Here is a 20,268-nt window from a genome sequence, read left to right as displayed (position 1 = left end):
ACTGCATCGTGTGACCACGCCCACAGATGACCACACCCACCGTTCTGTCAGCAGCCAGATATATGTCAATGCAGCAGTAATAAGACTTCCAATCTGTGAGCTCAGCGTCAATAAGGTTTCCGGTTCCCTCGAAAATTCAGATTTAGTCTTTATAGTCATCTTAGTCTTAGTCAACAATTAACACTGATTAAATGTGTACTGTAGTTTTAATGTGCAGATGAATCGTTTCTCTTTACTCTAGTATAGACGGTACTTTTATTCTGAAGAGATCGGCCACCGGAATTCCTATTGCTGCAGACGGAACAAACACAGGTTTAACTGCTGCAGTGCAGCAGAACGGACTGACCGGAATCTGGCCGTTAAATGACGTCATTGATGCATCCATTATCTACTGATTCAAGTAGAGGAAAACAGCCAAGTTTAATATGCCATGGGGGGGGGGGGGGGTACTCAGAAAAGTGCTGATATCTATATATTGTATGCAATATTATTATTAGTATGATGATGACATACAGGAGTATTTTCATTACAACCAGTGATCCGGGGGACCACCAGTTGACCTTGAGGGGGTTACAGGTGGTCCCCAGCTAAATGGAGAGTTGGTAACCAAATGGACCCTTATTAGATCTTTAACTTTTGGTTTCATTTTACACTCGAGTTAAATTATTGCTATAAACACCTGCATAGGAAGAAGTCTGCACAGAAACAATTGTTATTTTGATCAATGTTTGCCTGTCTGTACCAACATCAACACCTATAATATAAATCTATAATATTGACTTTATGTAGTCAATATTGGATTGTATATCAAACAACTGCTTTATTCATCTAAGATAATTAGTATGGGCCTTTTTCTGCCTCTATTTGGATGGTAGTGTTGCACTGCCACCTAGTGATCAAAGCTATTATTGTTTGGCGATGAAACCAGAATGCAAAGTGGGTTTAAAACTAAAGGAAAGACTCTCAAAACACACACACACAGTAATACATATCCTACACTCTACACCCTTTCAAAACACATAGCAATACACTGATGGGATGGGATGACATCATGTTCCACAGTTGTTCGAAGCTAAATGCATTATTTTCCAGTTTAACAAAATGGTATACAGTTAACTTGTCAAGTGTCTGTGGGTAAAAAAAGTTAATTTAAAATGTATACTGCACAGTTAAGGAGCATTTAAATAAATACACATTGACAAGAGATTGTATTTATTCTCCCAGCATTTACAGCTCAAACATTACATTATCAATCTTGTCCTTTCTATCCTGCTATTTCTGGTGCCCATGTCTGTCTGAAGAGGTCATTTTGGCACACAGACCATAAGGTATATAGGCCTAAGAGAAGGTAAGGACACCAGCGTCATTTTCGCAATCATACAATTAGCCCTTGGCTAAGCCCCACCAACTCCATTCTAACGATGGCAAGCTGCCCTTTTCACCCACTGAGATGCATGTTAAATGACGGGATTTCTCCAAACACCTGTAAATAATCCTGGCCTGCAGTAGGCTATGCACTGGACGAAATGTGCATGGCGTTATTTCAATAAACTAAAAACAAGGAATTGTTAGAGGGAGAAATCCAACTCAATCAACTTACGACCATCCGACAGGAGTTTTTATGTAATGCACGGACAGACTACGGTGATCGTTATTATTGCCATCACCTGAGTGGCTCAGTCGTGTAACTTTCCCGACATTAAGCTGTATATGTGGTCAGCAACCCAGCCATGCAAAATAACACTGACAGCTATAGGGGGGCGAAAGCTTGGCATCCTTAGCAGTGGTTGCTATAACTATTTGGATTGGCATTGGACAATCACTTTTGGGGTGGGGTTTAGCGAAGGGCTAATTCCAGCCGGCACATTGGTGGCATTGAGGTGTCAAACTCACACCGGAGGTTCTGTGAAATAACCTTGGAGTCTGTGAGAACCGGATGGACAGCTTATGAACTTAACACTTTTTTTTTTTTAAACTATTGAGACCTTTAAAAAATACTCGGCTCAGGAACATAATGAGACATATCACACTGTGTTGCTATTCAATGTGTATACTGTGTGGTTTTATAGAGGTATCTAAAGAGCACAAAGTACGTTTCTGAACGTGCTAAGTATCGCGAGACTGTCCACCGTTTCCTGCCTGGCAACCAAATCCCACGATACCTCCGAGACAGAAACGATACCTTTCCATCTATAAAACGATGCACAGTGCGCACATCGAAAAGCAGGTTATTAGAAAACAACCTATGATTAATGTGTCTTCTTCTATATTCCTGAACCGATTATTGCAATTGTTCATAAATAGTGTTTGTTCAGCAGAAAGAGCTTCCTTGATACAGGTCAGAACACAGGAAACATAGTATTTGATATGTTGCCTCTAGGGAAGAGGCAACATCCCTAGAAGAACTAGGGATGGAGCTTGAAACCCTATACCCGGGAAAAACCCGATAACAAGCTTATTGCACTGTGTGAAAAGAGGAGTTAACGGGCAATTATGGGCACTGTATTTCACCCGTACACCAAGTTTAGCGGGCATATACAGTTAATATACGGTAATATACAGGTGTGATGGTACAATTCGGGAGTTTACCGGAGTTTGTCGGAAAGTTTAACGGGAGTTTCCTGTAATATACACATCCGTATTCCATGCTTTTTGCGCAGTGTTGAGTACCCGGTATCAATAAGCTTTAGGCTTATTGAGTACCCAGTATTAATGAGCTTTGGGCTCATCGAGCATGTTATGGAGCATATCGGCCCATGTCGTCATGTTTAAACAATCGAGACAAGAGAAGATTAAGAAATAAATCGAATCAGCCATGTTGGCACAAACATGTCGGTCTAAAAGTGTATCGATGCCTGCCAAAAGTGCCAACCAGCACTGTCCGGGTAAATATTACGCTATTAAAATGACGGTACACACGTTGACCAGGTAACAGTTGGTTGGTAATATTATTATCAAAAAGTAAAAAGGTCAATTGCCTTCCATCTGTAGAAAAGTACTGTATTTGAAGGCCCTAAAAGATACTGGTTCTGTTCAGCATTCATTGTCGTCTCCCGTTTCTATCCACAAAAAATAGAAAACACTCGATAGTGAACTCGATAGGAAGCCGGTTTGATAAGCCTGATCGATAAGGTGTTCGTTATCAATAAGTCTTACGAGCTCCATCCCTACTCAGAACAAAGATGATATTTCTCTTCTGCTGGAGACAGAGTATCTTGTATGAACTAACCTCGCATCACCAGCCTGGCAATCCTTCCAAACTGGCCGGTGCGATCCGGTGTAGGCCGCTTTGTTTCGGTTCCCCCAATCCTCATTTTAATGCTGAATCGAGTAGATTAGTTAAGTCTCACCAGTCACGAGTTGGAATAGAAGATGGTAGATGGATATACCAAACAAACTATTCCTATACGCTAAACTAGGCCGAATCGAGGGTTTTATTGGGTAGGTTAAAAAAGCAGGTGGCTAGCGCACATCCAGTTCCTGGCTGGTGCTGGACTAAGGTAAGTACAGTGAAGAGAAGAGAGTCTGCACACAGGTTTGCTCCAATGGTGTTTTGTTTTATTTAAAACACCATAATATAAGACACAACGTTTCGACCGCAGGCGGCTTTCATCAGGTGATAGTTGTTAGTATGTGACAACCTCCCTTTTATCTAGGTCGTCACGTCACGTTGACTGGGTAGGTCATTTACAAACACCAATGAGTGACATGACAATAAATATGACAATAACTATGAATAACCACCACAGTTTACAATAGTTTCAAAACAAAAAACAGTTTCAAGAGAACTTGCTGGTTTTTAGTTTGTTGCAGACTGATTTAATATTTTTTGTATTTTATAAACATTTTAAATATTTTAAATACATTTGAGATTTTGCAATATATTTTTGTTTTTAAGATTAAAAAAAAAAAAGCTTTTGGTACCAAAAGTAGTTTACAGTTTGGGCAATCTGCTCCAAAATAGTATGTCATGTCACTCATTGGTGTTTGTAAATTACCTACCCAGTCAACATCAGTCAAGTGACGTGACGACCTAGATAAAAGGGAGGTTGTCACATACTAACAACTATCACCTGATGAAGGCCGCCTGCGGTCGAAACGTCGTGTCTTATATTATGGTGTTTTAAATAAAAGAAAACACCATTTGAGCAAACCTGTGTGCAGACTCTCCTCTCTTCACTTTTATTGGGTAGGCCCTAAAAATATGATGCAGGGAATTATTTGGGGTGATACCAGTTTGGTGGTTCCGGCCTACAAACCATTGACTACACAGTGATACAAGTTATTTCCGCTCCCGATCGGATCAGAACCCTGCAATGGTATGCGTCCCAGGCTAGAGATGACCAGGCCAGGGGCACTATATTAGTCAGTGCCTTACCCCTTATCCTTAAACTTCTTTAACATTTTGAAAAACGTTAAAGAATTGTTCAACTAGCCGATCTACATCGACACGTTGTGAGCTCGTAGATCGGCTTTTTGAACCATTCAAAAATGTTTTTAAAAATAGTATAAAAAAAGCGTCCATGGTCTCTTGTAGACAAGATGATGGCAGGTCCATTCATCATCAAGCACCTGGCAAAAACAAGAAGAAAAACCGCAGCAAGGATCATTGAGGAAACCTCCTCTAAAGATGGACGTCCATTCTGTAGTCCTGAGTGTCAGTCAGTTTCCTCTAAAGATGGAGGTCCATTCTGTGGTCCAGTCAGTTAGTTTCCTCTAAAAATGGAGGTCCATTCTGAAGTCCAGTCAGTCAGTTTCCTCTAAAGATGGAGGTCCATTCTGTGGTCCAGTCAGTCAGTTTCCTCTAAAAATGGAGGTCCATTCTGAAGTCCAGTCAGTCAGTTTCCTCTAAAGATGGAGGTCCATTCTGTGGTCCAGTCAGTCAGTTTCCTCTAAAGATGGAGGTCCATTCTGAAGTCCAGTCAGTCAGTTTCCTCTAAAGATGGAGGTCCATTCTGTAGTTCTGAGCGCCTGTACATCAGGGCAGCAGGGGTGGTGATTAGGGGTGGGCCATATGGTGATAAATATCGTTGAGGCGATACAATGTGCCTTTTCAGAGATATCGTACATATTGTGATGCAGTGAATGCACATTCTATGATTTGCAGTTCTATACCTTAATTTATACTTCTGTAGAACGACGGTCTCTTACTCCTTTTTCTTTTTCTTTTGTGTTACCTTGTAGGTGGTTGTGCTGTTAAGTAACTTGAAGAATAACCATACAAACCGCATGAAAACAATATTGTGATAATATGATCGTGCATCATGATGTATCAAAAAATATTGTGATATTATATTTTTCCATATTGCCCACCCCTAGAGGTGATCGTCAGTCAGTCAGTCAGTGCGACAGGGCGGGGATCGATGGGGCGCGCGGGCGTGTCTGTCAGTGCGACAGGGCGGGGATCGATGGGGCGTGGCGGGCGTGTCTGTCAGTGCGGCAGGGCGGTAGGTGATGGACGGGGCGTGGCTCAGTGCGGCAGGGCGCTGATCCTCATGCTCTGGCTGGCGATGGGGTAGCTCACCATGGGTGCGGTGGTGGCGTGGCTCATGGTGATGCCGGTCATGGGGGCGTGGCTCATGGTGATGGTGCCCGGCATGGCGCCCTGCGCCATCGACACGGACACGGCGACGGGCGCCACGGACACCGCCACCACGGGGGGCGCCATGCAGACCACGGGGGGCGGCCCCCCGCCCATGCCCTGCACCATGGTCTGGGCGACCTGCACCAGGGCGGCCGACAGCGGGTTGTTGGCGAGGTTCTCGGGGTTGAGCGGCGGGTTGCACACGTTCGGGATGCTCTGGGGGGGCCCCGCGGTGGGGACCCCCACCACCACCCCCCCGGTGGAGGGGTCTCCGGGGGGGCGCTGCGAGGCCACGCTGCTCAGCGTGGTGTGGGTCTGCGCGATGCCGTGGCTGTAGGAGCTCACCGCCACCATAGCGGGCGCCACCAGGTTCTGCTCCACGCCCGACGGGGTCGGTGTGGAGGTCAAGGTGATGACCTTGGTCTGGCTGCGGAACTGAGCGTTCTGCTCCAGGAGGACCTCGTTGGTGGCCATCAGGTTGGACACCTGCGGGACAGATAAGGATTTACATCAGGTTGGACACACGGTGGACACATTAGGAATTACATCACGTTAGCATCAGATTAGCCCTTCCACCCACTTCCTACTCTAGATCAGATCTCACAGACCTGCATGTGATTAGATCTCACAGACCTGTTTCTTCAGCTCTTCCACCCTCTTCCGCAGAAGGCTGTTCTCCTCCTCCATGAAGCGAAACTCCATCATGGTGATGGTGGTGGGCGTGGTCACCTCGTAGTGACACGGCCCCTCCATCCTCCGCCTCTTCAGCGTGGCGAGGAAGTGGGCGTGGTGGTCCACGGGAGGCCCCGCCTCCAGGGGACCGCCCCCTGCCAGGTCGAACAGACGGCCGTCGAACAGCGGCTCTCCTCCTCCGTCGTAGCGCCGAGCTCCTCCCAGTCCTCTCTCATTAAGGCTGTCACGATTAACAAAAACAACTTTGGTGCCGGGGAATCTTTCAGAATAAAAGGCGCTAGAGTGACAAGCAGGGATGAGGGAGATTTTATTCTGAAAATGCCCACCTTGCCTTTACCCCAAAAACCAGTGAAATGTTCCATTACTACATTGTGCTAGTCTCTCTCTTTAGAAGTGTTAATATTGTAACTGATGTGACAAAAGCACATTATTAATGTCGTTCTGCTTTATTTTTCTGTGCATGTTATTTATTTTGAAAAAGAGCTATGTAACATGTAGATTGTGAGAGTCTTGTTCTTTCTTATTCATCTATGAAAGGTAACGGGTCTGGTACAGGGGTGATTAACAGGTGTCAGGGACTGATTGATGCCACCACCCAAGTTTACTAGGGGAGGAAGTGACACACGGGGGAAGAGAGGAATCTCCCAAACAAACAGGGTGTAGGCCTGCACGGAGGAGAAGAGGAGCTCCATGCACCAGATAGCGTTTTATGTTTGAACCGACATTAAAGTTTAGACGCGCATATCTGCAGCCATAACAACTAAAGAACAGTCGGGTCGGTCGGATAGAGCGCCACGCAAGCTGCTGCCGTCGGGGATCGGCGTTGGAATTGAGTGTTGCCTCCCGGTGTTTGGAGTCTAAGAGCTGCTGCTACCGGTGAGACCATTCCAAAGTTGTTCTTGGAGGATTAAATACTAAGGGGTACCCCACGCGTTTCGTTCATTGCGTTGGATTGGATTAAACCGCTATACTCTCGCGTGCACGTTGAAGGAGGACGGACGCGGTCTTTATTATTTGTTTAATTCGGAGCGCAGTTGCGTTCCGCTGACTTTGGGACTGGTTTGGAGCGGGAGGGGGGTTTGAATGTAATTATTGACTGTTGGTTTGAGTTTGTTTTCTTGTTTGTGTATTTTGTTTATAGAGAAAGAGACAGGGAGACGTCACTTGTGAAGTGTAGGCTACTGTTCACCTTTGATTTTGTCAATTACGTTAGTTAAGCGTCTCTACATAAAGTGTTCAGAGAAAAACCCCACGATCCTGCTGATTTATTCCTTAGTTAATGATTTGCCTTGCAGTGTGAAGGGCGATTGTTACACCGAGATGCATGATAAAGTCAGAAATTAGGACAGAGCATCGCCATTATGATCAATCTGCGCGGAAGCAGTGTAGATTCAGAGAAAATATGGGGTTTTGTCGAGCCGTAAACAAGGAAGTGAATGGGTCTAGTCACTAGACCCATTCACGTTTTCTCAATTTAGTTATATTTCCACTAGACTCTAGTGGAATTATAATTAAATTGAGTAAACATGTTTTTTTTCTCTTTTAACCCATTGATGCCTGGTGCAACCTATACGTTGTTCTACCCTTGATGCCGGCGCTCTCTCTGTGTCTCATCAGCTATTGTTATAATTTAGCTATTGAAAAATAGCAGATCTACAAGCTCATAGCGCGCCACCGAGTGGCGCGCTATGAACTTGTAGATCTGCTATTTTTGAAAAAACATAACTATTTAAAAAAATAATGAATCAAAATTTGAAGGTTTTCAGAAACCTTAGGTCAGGCCCTAGAAGGCGTTCCCAGATTCAGCCTCAGGTATCAATGGGTTAACTAACTAACTGGGTAACGGTCGCAATATTACACTTGAGGGTCGTGCTTTACGGTCATTAATGGCACTTCTGCGCTTGGCATGCCATTAATGACGGTTAAGCACACCCTCTCGTGTAATATTGCTTAATTTGATGATTACAGTACGTAATATTTGCCACAGGCCTTACCTCTCGTAGCGCCGCGGTCCCAGCAGCGACCCCCCTCCCGGGGGGGCCGACAGACAGCCCACTGAGACTCCCCCGCCCATGCTGGGGCAGCCGCCGCCCCCCGCCGCCATGCCCATCATGTTGTTCCCCCCCCCCACCAGTCCGACCAATGCTCCGCAGGCCCCCCCTCCTCCTCCTCCTCCTCCCCCACACACCCCGCCCAGCATACCACCACCACCCCCCCCAGAGTTAAACCCCCCCACCGCCATCCCGCCCAGCCCTCCTCCACCTCCCCCCATCCCGCCCCCCAGCCCCCCTCCAGTAACCGCGCCTCCTCCCAGCATCATCCCAGCTCCGCCTCCCCCCAAGGCGGGGGGGTCGTACTCGAAGTCCTTCTGAACGTGGCGGAATTTACACTTGTTCCCTCGTTGGCACTCGCCCTTCAGGAAGTCTCTGGAATAACAAAAAAAATAAGCCGAAATTACATTCTGGACCTATCTGGAATTACAAGGAAATTAACTGAATTTACATTCTGGAAGTCTCTGGAATTACAAGGAAATAAACTGAATTTATGTTCCCTCGATAGAAACATAGATGCCTAGGTCCGTACCCTAGGTCAGTTCGTGCCCTGAGTCAGGGGAACCATTTGGAGGTTGCACACCTTAGTTCCGTTCACACCTCAGCTCGGCTACCTCTTAATTGCAATTATCTGTGTGACTAATCGTCATGTAAAAAGTGTCATAATGGTGACAACCCCATACAAATGCACATTTGCATCTGCATCTGTATAGCCTTGACGTTGATGTCTCGTTGATGTAGGGGCAGGTCCATGGGACTCACCTACAGAGAGGGACCTCTCCCCTACTGTGTGGCAGGTCCTTGGGACTCACCTACAGAGAGAGACCTCTCCCCTACTACACGGCAGGTCCATGGGACTCACCTACAGAGAGGGACCTCTCCCCTACTGTGTGGCAGGTCCTTGGGACTCACCTACAGAGAGGGACCTCTCCCCTACTGTGCGACAGGTCGGTGGGACTCACCTACAGAGAGGGACCTCTCCCCTACTGTGCTGCAGGTCAGTGGGACTCACCTACAGAGAGGGACCTCTCCCCTACTACACGGCAGGTCGGTGGGACTCACCTACAGAGAGGGACCTCTCCCCTACTGTGTGGCAGGTCGGTGGGACTCACCTACAGAGAGGGACCTCTCCCCTACTGTGCGGCAGGTCGGTGGGACTCACCTACAGAGAGGGACCTCTCCCCTACTGTGCGGCAGGTCGGTGGGACTCACCTACAGAGAGGGACCTCTCCCCTACTACACGGCAGGTCGGTGGGACTCACCTACAGAGAGGGACCTCTCCCCTACTACACGGCAGGTCGGTGGGACTCACCTACAGAGAGGGACCTCTCCCCTACTACACGGCAGGTCGGTGGGACTCACCTACAGAGAGGGACCTCTCCCCTACTGTGTGGCAGGTCGGTGGGACTCACCTACAGAGAGGGACCTCTCCCCTACTACACGGCAGGTCGGTGGGACTCACCTACAGAGAGAGACCTCTCCCCTACTACACGGCAGGTCGGTGGGACTCACCTACAGAGAGGGACCTCTCCCCTACTGTGTGGCAGGTCGGTGGGACTCACCTACAGAGAGGGACCTCTCCCCTACTGTGCGGCAGGTCGGTGGGACTCACCTACAGAGAGGGACCTCTCCCCTACTACACGGCAGGTCCATGGGACTCACCTACAGAGAGGGACCTCTCCCCTACTGTGTGGCAGGTCGGTGGGACTCACCTACAGAGAGGGACCTCTCCCCTACTGTGCGGCAGGTCGGTGGGACTCACCTACAGAGAGGGACCTCTCCCCTACTACACGGCAGGTCGGTGGGACTCACCTACAGAGAGGGACCTCTCCCCTACTGTGCGGCAGGTCGTGGGACTCACCTACAGAGAGGGACCTCTCCCCTACTGTGCGGCAGGTCGGTGGGACTCAGACCGAGCCGGGCGGCCACCTTGCCCCGCAGCCTCTGCGGCAGCTCCCCGGATTTCTTGTAGTGGTCCTCGTCCTCCTTGGAGCCGTGCACGAAGCGACACGTCGACCTCACGCACTCCTTGTTCTGGTGGTCGTGGCAGAAGATGAACTCGTTCTTCTGGACGCCCGCGTCCGTCACCGAGTTCACGTCAGGGTGGCGGAAACGGCAGCGCTTCCCCCGCTTGCACACGTTGCGGACAAAGTCCCTGTGAGATTAAATAATGAATTAGTCCCCATGATTGATTGCTAAATTAATTAATTAGTCCCTGCAAATATGCATTCATTAATTTAGGCAGTGGGTGCTCAGGTTTGAATATAACCAACAAAGTGGAAAAAGCGGCACTCCAAAATAAAAGATGCAAGACTATGGCTCAGATCCTCTTACGAGTGCTGACTCATTTCGACAACAGCCTTCTTCAGAGCAGATTAAAAAGTATTTTTTACTTTCGATGACTTTTTAATCTTCTCTGAAGAAGGTGGTTGCCGAAATGCTGGTGGTTTATGAGTTAATAATGTTATACTTTGCAAAAATTTTAAAAAATGTAAAAAACAAAACAAAAATAGTGTAAATATCTGATATACAAGCTACAATGTCAATAAATTGCGATCAGAATGATGATGTAATAGTCGTTAGTGGGCGTGGCCTACATACCTGCAGACGCCGTCCAAGGAGAGCCCGGAACCGCTGGCCATGCCCCCTCCTCCTCCCCCGTTCCCCCCCCCAGCTCCACCCCCATTCCCCAGAGCCCCTCCTCCCCCCATGATGAGACCCCCCCCAGCCCCCCCACCACCTCCCGACCCCCCTCCTCCTCCCTCCTCAACCAATAAGCTGCTGCCGCCGCCCCCACAGAGTCCACTCCCACTCCCAGAGCCACCTGACAGGAAGGAAGCGTCCCGATCAGGCATGGCGTTCAGCCCAGCACCAGGAGAATAACATGGCGTTCAGCCAAGCACCAGGAGAATAACATGGGGAGGGGAGAATAACATGGCGTTCAGCCCAGCACCGGGAGAATAACATGGCTTTCAGCCCAGCACCAGGAGAATAACATGGCTTTCAGCCCAGCACCAGGAGAATAACATGGCTTTCAGCCCAGCACCAGGAGAATAAGATGGCATTCAGCCCAGCACCAGGAGAATAACATGGCGTTCAGCCCAGCACCGGGAGAATAACATGGCGTTCAGCCCAGCACCGGAAAAATAACATGGCGCTCAGCCCAGCACTAGGAGAATAACATGGCGCTCAGCCCAGCACCAGGAGAATAACATGGCGCTCAGCCCAGCACCAGGAGAATAACATGGCGTTCAGCCCAGCACCAGGAGAATAGCATGGCGTTCACCAGGTTTTTTTTCACCAGGAAAATACTGAAATACGAACTCATGGGTGTGCGAGTATAAAAGTTTATGAACGGTGCTCCTCTCCCCTCGGGCCAATCAGGTCCTCTCCTCAGGCCAAAGACATCTTCTTATTGGCAGATCTGTGAAATAAATGCATATATTATCAGTGATGGTTTGATTAGCCGTGGATCAAGACTATCATCTATGAGAGCCTGACTTCTGCTTTCATATCCGTAGATCATATAATTAGTCGAGTCCCCACAGGAATCCGCGAATTGTCTGGTCTGAGTAATTTAGAAATGACCCGTTGACGTCTGTGTTTTTGTGGCGCATACGCATTGGATAAGCAAAGTCTGTGTTTTACTTGAAATTACGGACATCACATATATATATTATCTTCAACTCTACCTAAGTGTCATCAAGTCATCACAATAAGATGTCATCAAATAACCAGTGAGGGGGGGGGGGGGGGGGTCCCCAGCAATAGTTAATACAGCATCACAATCATTTTAACCACTTTATCCATTTATACGTGTTGGCTATTCAAAAACAGCAGATCTACACGCTCACAGCGGCCCGCGGGTCCTTGACATGCAATAATACTGTACATAATAATGTGGGTCGACATGAAAGTTAGTTGAGAAACCAATACTTTTGTACTTTTAATTACTCAAGTACATTTTGAATTCCGGACTTTTACTAACGGAGTTAGTTCTTGATTGTGGTATTGATACTTTTACTTAAGTAAACACATGCAAGTACTTTTTCCACCACTACTGATGGTCCCCAGCTAAATGATGGAGTTTGTAACCAAATGAACCCTTCATTAGATCTTGAACTCTTGAGTGTAAAATGAAACCAAATAGACCGTTTTACACTCTCAAGAGTTAAATTGTTGATAAACATCTGCATTACTTAATCTACAGAAGTCTACACAATTAGATAATGTAGAAGAATTGTTGTTTTGATCAACGTCTGCCTGTTATCTCTCCTAATGGCAGTGATGACGACTACGGGCTATAAAAGATATTCATATTAATTTATCATTGTTAAGGGCTCGCGTGGCGTGCCCCCACGACGATTATATGAACATTTCGTCCCTGCCTAATGGTACCAACATCAATGGATGGAATTGTGGACAAAATATCCTTTTGTTTTGGGTCTGAGAGGCTAAATGTCATCACATGCTGAATAAATAATGGACCGTGATATGAAAAGGGTTGAAAACCACTTATATTTGACTGAAGATACACGACATCAAAGATAAAAAGACGAACTTTCCCTTTATATAAGGCTCACTATAATAACTGATGCTAATGTTAGCCAACAAGCTAGCATGCAGGACTTAATACTTACCATAAACAGAGATATTGTGGAACCGACCAATCATACCCGGCCGGTCATATTGATTAATGCCAACCTACTCAGTGTTATAATTAAACAATTCAAAGCTTCATTTATTTATTTATTATTCGCTGTTTTCTGTTGTTTACCAACACGTTCTTCTTCCTGCATCAATGTTTAATAAACACCAGCGAAGAAGAACGCGTAACTTCCAGTGTTGCCCCGGTTGCCCCCTATGGTGCCAGGTTTCACCATGGGTTTTACTCATATACTCTATGGTTTTACTTGTGCTAACCATTTCACTAAGTATTGAGGGTCCAAGTCATACATGGGGAACTGGCGGCCACATAATGTTACTACTGCCATGATCAAATCCGCCAAAAGTAACTTCATTAATAATAAAGCTGAGGAAAACAAAAACAATCCTCGAGAGCTCTGGAAGCTACTCAACAACCAATTAGGCTATAGTCAGAAACTGAAAACCAGGTTTTCAAACATAAGCTTGATGTGGCCAACTACTTGAACATCTTCTTTACAAATATATCAACAACGCTGGTTAACAATCTGCCCTCCCACTCTGGGCTCTTTGGTGTAGAGCACATTAAAACCTTCTACAGAAACCTAGGTGTTTGTAAAGACGATTTTAAATTAGTTATGGTAACAACTGATGAGGTACTTAAGAAACTGAGTGCCCTCCAACCCCACAAGGCCACTGGCCATGACAATATTCCCTCCAAATTTCTCAGAGACTCAGCCATCTCTATAGCTCCAATCATCACCCAAATAGTAAACCTCTCCATCAAACAGGGACAGGTCCCCCTAGATTTCAAACTGGCCAAGTTAACCCCCCTGCACAAGAAAGGGAGTAAATTAGACCCCGGCAACTACCGCCCTATTTCTATTCTAAGCTCCATCTCGAAAGTGATGGAAAAAATAGTCTATGAACAGGTTGAAAAGTATCTTGCCACTAATAAATTATTGTACGAGTTCCAATCTGGCTTCAGAACATCCCACTCCACTGACACATGCCTTCTCTATTTGAGCGACCACATCAAACAAGAGGTGGACGCTGGCAAATACTGCGGCATGGTCATGCTGGACCTCCAAAAGGCTTTTGACACAGTGAACCACTCCATACTGGTTAACAAGCTAAAAGCAATTGGTTTCGATAGCACATCAGTGAGCTGGATGCAATCCTACCTGGAGGGGAGAGCACAGATGGTGGAAGTGAACGGAACACTGTCCCCCCCCCCCCTCCCAGTGAACTGTGGCGTTCCACAGGCAGCGGTGCCTGGCACAGGCAGCGGTGGCCGAACGGATAGCGGCGCGGTCTAGATACCGGAAGGTTCCCAGTTCGAACCAGCCGTCCGACACGTTAAAATTACCACCGCTGAAATGCCCTTGAACAAGGCATCAACCACTACGATGAAATGTGTTCTATGAGCAGGGCCTGGCTGGAAACAAGTTCTTGAGCTTAGCCCAGATACCCTGGGTAAATATAGATTTCATTTCATTTCATTTCATTTCATTTCATTTCATTTCCACAAGGAAGCATACTAGGGCCTCTACTGTTCCTAATATATGTTAACGACATGACTTCAGCTTGTGACTGCAACTTGTTCCTGTTCGCAGATGACTCGGCACTGCTGGTCTCGGACAGGGACAAACTGCAGGTTGAAAATGCCCTCAGCTCTGAACTCGGTAGAATCTGCACCTGGCTCGCTGATAACAAACTATCTTTACACCTGGGAAAAACTGAATCCATTCTCTTTGGATCTAATAGTAATCTCAGCAAGGCAAATGGCTTCTTGGTTAGAGTGGGTGACAATGTTATCACACGTAAAGATGAAATTACCTACCTAGGTTCCATCCTGGAGGCTAATCTTTCCGGTGATAAAATGGCCACCAACGTAATCAAAAAAGTCAACCAAAGAACAAGATTCCTTTACAGGATCTCCTCACTGGTCGACAAAAACACCTTGAAGACCTTAACAGGAGCCCTTGTACAAGGCTTCTTTGACTATGCATGCACCTCCTGGTACCACAGCACCTCAAAGGCCCTTAAAACTAGGCTCCAGACCTCCCAAAACAAACTGTTCAGGCTCCTACTTGGCCTCACCCCCCGAACCCACCTCACCCCTGCCCACTTTGACAGACTGGCATGGCTTAGGGTCGGCGACAGAGTACAGCATCTTGCAATGGGTCTGGTCCACAAGATTCGATACTCCACCAAGATACCCATGTACCTGTGTAGATACTTCCTTAATGTTAAGTCCACACCCACAACACCAGAGGGAGTGCAACGAATCATGTTCAACCCAGATTCGGCACAAACAAGGGACTAAATTCTTTTCGCTCCTATGCCACCAAAATGTAACGCCCTACCAACAGTCATTAAGACATGCGAATCCCTTGACTCCTTCAAAACCGCTCTCAAAGGGCACCTACGGATGGCTGCAATTCGAAACTGGCCCCCGTAAAATCTGAATCCCCCCCCCCCCCAGTATATGTTTCTTTTCCCTTTTTACCTCCATTATGATGAATTCCTGTACTGTTTTGTCTATATAGAAGTGTCTATTTGTACGTCTCTAAATGTTTTGATGAATTGAACATGGTGGACCCTGTTGTAAACAAGTATAATGCTTAATTGGGTCGTCCACTCAGTTAACAGCCTTTGTATTGAGTTTGTGCTTGAAATGTACTGTAATTCTGCAAACTGTTAATAAAATGTTCAATCAAATCAATCAAACATGCGGCCCCGACCATCACGTAATGTGGCCCTCAGGTTAATATCCAAACATTGAATTTAAATTCAAATATCTACAAGCTCAAAACACATTGCAGTGCCAGTGAGACACTTTGAGCTTGTAGATCAGCTATTTTTGCTACGACAGAAATCTATAATTTCTTCCCTTACAAGTCTCTATGAATGAATGAATTCAATGTTCATTCTATGACCAAAATAAACTAAAATGATATGCAATGTGCAGAAATATAGTGGCCCTCTCCATTGTCAAAGTTGCCCACCCCTGGTCTACTGGAGGTTTTAAGATGGGATTTACTCAACCTCGAATATTCAAATGTTACAGCTTGAACATTTAGTAAATTGTCTCACATTAAACATGGGGAAGGAGGACACAATGATAAGTTTAAAAACCTTTAATTGCAGTATAGACATGATTATTGCTGAACATCCTGATCAAGTGAGGATGAAGTCAGATGTTGCCGGCCGCTCAACATGATTTGGCAGCCTCCATCGTGGCAGCCTCCGCCTCGACCATGGCAGCCTCCACCTCGGCAGCCTCCGCCATAGTCTTGTTGGTCCCAGCACTCATGTCATAAGCCATAGTCTTGTTGGTCCCAGCACTCATGTCATAAGCCATGGTCTTGTTGGTCCCAGCGCTCATGTCATAAGCCTAAGGCTGAGCTCACACCTTTCATGCAATTCTGTGCTCGTTGGATGCTCGTTGGATGCATGTTGTGTCGTGTCATGGCCGCCCAATGTATTTCCAATGGAGGTCACATGGTTTGACCCAACATTGTGTTGTGTGAGGGGGAGGGGCGCAGTCGTCTGCCCCTCCCCCTCACACAACACAATGTTGGGTCAAACCATGTGACCTCCATTGGAAATGCATTGGGCCGCTGGGCGGCCATGACACAACACCCAACGAGCACAGAGAATTGCATGAAAGGTGTGAGCTCAGCCATAGTCTTGTTGGTCCCAGCACTCATGTCATCAGCCATGGTCTTGTTGGTCCCAGCACTCATGTCATAAGCCATGGTCTTGTTGGTCCCAGCACTCATGTCATAAGCCATAGTCTTGTTGGTCCCAGCACTCATGTCATAAGCCATGGTCTTGTTGGTCCCAGCACTCATGTCATCAACCATGGTCTTGTTGGTCCCAGCACTCATGTCATCAACCATGGTCGTGTTGGTCCCAGCACTCATGTCATAAGCCATGGTCTTGTTGGTCCCAGCACTCATGCCATCAACCATGGTCTTGTTGGTCCCAGCACTCATGTCATAAGCCATAGTCTTGTTGAATGGAATCGTGTAGAATCCTGTTGGCACAAGACATGGAGTTAATACAGCTAATGACTTTTTTTTATAAACAGGGGAATAGACAAATTAAGTTAGAGCCATCCAATATTTGCCCCCTTCGAAGGCACCGGTCCGGGAGATAATTTCCCATTCATTTTTCCGTAGAAATTTCAAAAAGTATTTAAAAACCTTTAAGCCTCGGACACAACAACTCAGCTGGTGTATCTTGACAAACAAAGGGCAGGGTACAACACTGGTTTGTTTTTCATTCCAATTACTTATTCGACAAGCTTTTCCAAAACCCAACACTTAGAAAAAGAATCACCTGCACATAATTTCTTGACAGAAAGAAGCTGATAACATGTCTACGGTGGATTTTTACAAAACAAACACTTTGCAGTTTGGAACATTCAAGCTTTCCCTACAGCTGCAATGTTGGTGAGGTTAACGTTGTTTAACACAAGCAGATCGGAAATGCAATTTGGATCAATGGGATGTCAATTGAGGGTATTGAAACTCTAGATTCATCCCATTATTTAAACAAAAGTGTTGCAATGCGGCTACTGCACAAGCAACAGGGTTCAAATCTGGGGTACAAGAGGAAAGTGCTTAGCGTAGCAGCTTTAAGGCTCTGTTAATTTAGTGTGTAGCACAGCGGTGCAAAAACTACCAAGGACCCCAAAATGTACAAATAGACCAATAAACCGAAATGAACATATGGGTCCATTTGGAACCCCCTCAAAGAACCATCAGGGTACCTGGAGTGAGAAAACATGCACCATATCAGCACCCTGAGGCCTCAGTCACACATATCAAACACCGACCAAACATTTGTTTGATATGTGTGAATGAGGCCTGACTCTGACCAGAATGGAACAGAGACTCTATAATTGGCAACTTTGGCCAGACATGTGAAGGAAGAGAAGCAATTTAATTATGGCTGCTTTGCCCATTCTTAGAATTAAAGCTTAGGACAACTTTAGTTTTTTCAACCAAGGTTCTTGTTTTAGGTTGTTAGTAGCCGCAATTTGCAACTCTAGATTTTTTTATAATGGGATGAATCTAGAGTTGCAATACCCTCCATTGACTCCCCACTCATCGAATTTGGTTTGCGATCTGCTTGTCTTAAACAACGTTAACCTCACCAACATTGCAGCTGTAGTCCAAGCTTGAATTATCCGCTTTCAATCTGCCGAGCTTGTTTTTCATAAAAATCCACCGTAGACATGTTATGAGCTACTTTCTGTCAAGAAATTCTGTGCAGGTGATTATTTTTCTAAGTGCTGGAGTTTGGAAGCACTCGTCGTATGTCACTGAACGGCCCTGCGGTCGAATTTGAACAATGCAGGAGGCAGCAGCACGGCCCGTTAACAAAAACGAGTGCTTCCAAACTGCAACACCTGCAGAGGATGTATTGACAGAAAGTAGCTCATAACATCTCTACAGTGGATTTTTATGAAAAACAAGCTCGGCAGATTGAAAGAGGATAATTCAAGCTTGGACTACAGCTGCAATGTTGGTGAGGTTAACGTTGTTTAAGACAAGCAGATAGCAAACCAAATTGGATGAGTCAATGGAGGGTATTGCAACTCTAGATTCATCCAATCATAAAAAAAAAAATCTAGCGTTGCAAATTGCGGCTAGGTTGTTAGTAAAGAGCGTATATTTATTTAAATTTGCTGCTTTATTTTGTTTTAGCGATTTTAGCCTTTTGACAGGGGGGCAGGGGCAATCGAACATGGGGCTAAATATGTATATTTTGTTTTTACAAAATGTTTGCAATTTATTTTTTAAATATTTACTATAGTCCTACTAGACCCCAGAAAATTACACCTGGCCACAAAAGATCACATGATCTATTGAATGTCACATTTAGTAGATCCCATGATCTTATGTGGCCAGATATAATTTCCTGGGGTCTAGGACTATAGTAAATACTGAAATCGCTGTAAAACTTTGTAAAAATAAACATGTATTTAGCCCCATGTTTGAATGCCTCCACCACAAAAATAGCTAAAATGAAAGAAAGCAGCACATGGAAAAAAATAACACTCATCTTTTACTTTCTAAAACAATTTAGTATTAAAATGCACATTGGAAACAAACCAATTTAAAGCTCTTTACCTGGGGCAAGAAGACCGAGAAGACCAGCAAGAACACAAGTGCCTAACATGGCTGCCACTGTCTGAGGAAGAAGTGAGTGTCTGACTGGCCCTCAGCAGCGGTTCTGAGGAAGAAGTGAGTGTCTGACTGGCCCTCAGCAGAGGTTCTGAGGAAGAAGTGAGTGTCTGACTGGCCCTCAGCAGAGGTTCTGACTAGGAAGAAGTGAGTGTCTGAATGGCCCTCAACAGAGGTTCTGAGGAAGAAGTGAGTGTCTGACTGGCCCTCAGCAGAGGTTTTGAGGCTTGCTGCTGGTCCCACACAGCTGTTCATGATCAGCACTAATGAGTGGAAGAGTTGCTCACCTCACATGACTGTCTGTCATTGGATGGGAAAGTTTGGACACCCTGTGTCAGACTTCTGATTGGTCCCTGACTGACTAACCAGCAGGCTCTTTCTGACTTATCCCGCCCTGGTTCCGCCTATATGAGTACTTTTACTTTTAGTACTTTAAGTACATTTTGATACCGATACTTTTGTACTTTTACTCAAGTACATTTTAAATTCCGTACTTTTACTTGTAACGGAGTAGTTCTATTTTTAGTAGTTTAGTAGTTCTAATTTGTCCAGATTTTCATGTGTATGAGGTGACAGTACTTCATTAGACACCCTGGAGTCGTTTTTATGTGCAACTAGAAAAAGTGCCCTTCTGGGCACAGGTCTCCACCAGGAGGATAGGAGTGTGTGTGTGATGTTTGGCAAAATGTTTAGGAGCAATATAAACGTGTGTGTGACGCGGCTTGGCCTGTTGTAGCGCCACCATGAGGCTGATTTGAAAACTGTCAAGTGGCATTTCTTCCAAAGCCTAGTGGGAATATGCATGGACAGTTTCACCACATTCGGACGCTGCGTTGAGTAGTTGTGGCGATTTGTACAAAACGGGTACAAAGCGGGCTACTCCTGAAAGGTTTAGAAGCCAATCGTAGCCAATGAGGGTGGATTATGAGAAATCAAACAAACCCGTGTTGATCACATGACTATGAAGAGCATGTGTACCGATTTGCGTGAAATTTGGATAAAATCTGAAGGAGTAATCTTAGAAAATGTGTTTTACATAGGTCAGCCTCCTGGTGGCGCTATAAAGAGCAGATGTGAAAAATTCCAGGCAAAG

The 20,268-nt window shown here is 45.8% G+C and overlaps 2 protein-coding genes across 2 annotated transcripts; both read right to left on the bottom strand.

Moving 5' to 3' along the window:
- Positions 1-4,473: 4,473 nt before the first annotated feature.
- On the bottom strand, positions 4,474-13,154 carry zc3h10 (zinc finger CCCH-type containing 10). Its single transcript, XM_079509734.1, has 6 exons — positions 12,969-13,154; positions 10,930-11,752; positions 10,190-10,483; positions 8,272-8,703; positions 6,218-6,497; positions 4,474-6,070 (listed from the first exon to the last, which is right to left on the bottom strand). Exons 2-6 carry the CDS (start codon positions 11,181-11,183, stop codon positions 5,471-5,473), a joined length of 1,860 nt encoding a protein of 619 aa, XP_079365860.1. The 5' UTR covers positions 11,184-11,752; positions 12,969-13,154; the 3' UTR covers positions 4,474-5,470.
- A 2,946-nt stretch (positions 13,155-16,100) lies between these two features.
- LOC306929448 (uncharacterized protein) lies at positions 16,101-19,414 on the bottom strand. Its single transcript, XM_079509989.1, has 2 exons — positions 19,122-19,414; positions 16,101-17,017 (listed from the first exon to the last, which is right to left on the bottom strand). Exons 1-2 carry the CDS (start codon positions 19,168-19,170, stop codon positions 16,476-16,478), a joined length of 591 nt encoding a protein of 196 aa, XP_079366115.1. The 5' UTR covers positions 19,171-19,414; the 3' UTR covers positions 16,101-16,475.
- Positions 19,415-20,268: the final 854 nt, after the last annotated feature.

Source organism: Electrona antarctica, assembly GCF_951216825.1.
Source record: "Electrona antarctica genome assembly, chromosome: 9".
Lineage (NCBI taxonomy): Eukaryota > Metazoa > Chordata > Actinopteri > Myctophiformes > Myctophidae > Electrona > Electrona antarctica.
The sequence above is the reverse complement of the archived record's forward strand: the minus strand, read 5'-3'. Positions and strand labels throughout refer to the sequence as shown.

Bases quoted from the DNA above. Each gene is read 5' to 3' on its own strand.
- zc3h10 (XM_079509734.1), bottom strand. From the start codon at position 11,183: ATGCCTGATCGGGACGCTTCCTTCCTGTCAGGTGGCTCTGGGAGTGGG. The intron at 10,484-10,929 runs GTATGTAGGCCA...TTAATCTCACAG, and splicing joins TCCTTGGACGGCGTCTGCAG to GGACTTTGTCCGCAACGTGT. The intron at 8,704-10,189 runs GTGAGTCCCACG...TTGTTATTCCAG, and splicing joins GGAGAGGTCCCTCTCTGTAG to AGACTTCCTGAAGGGCGAGT.
- LOC306929448 (XM_079509989.1), bottom strand. From the start codon at position 19,170: ATGTTAGGCACTTGTGTTCTTGCTGGTCTTCTCGGTCTTCTTGCCCCA. The intron at 17,018-19,121 runs GTAAAGAGCTTT...TTGTGCCAACAG, and splicing joins TCTCGGTCTTCTTGCCCCAG to GATTCTACACGATTCCATTC.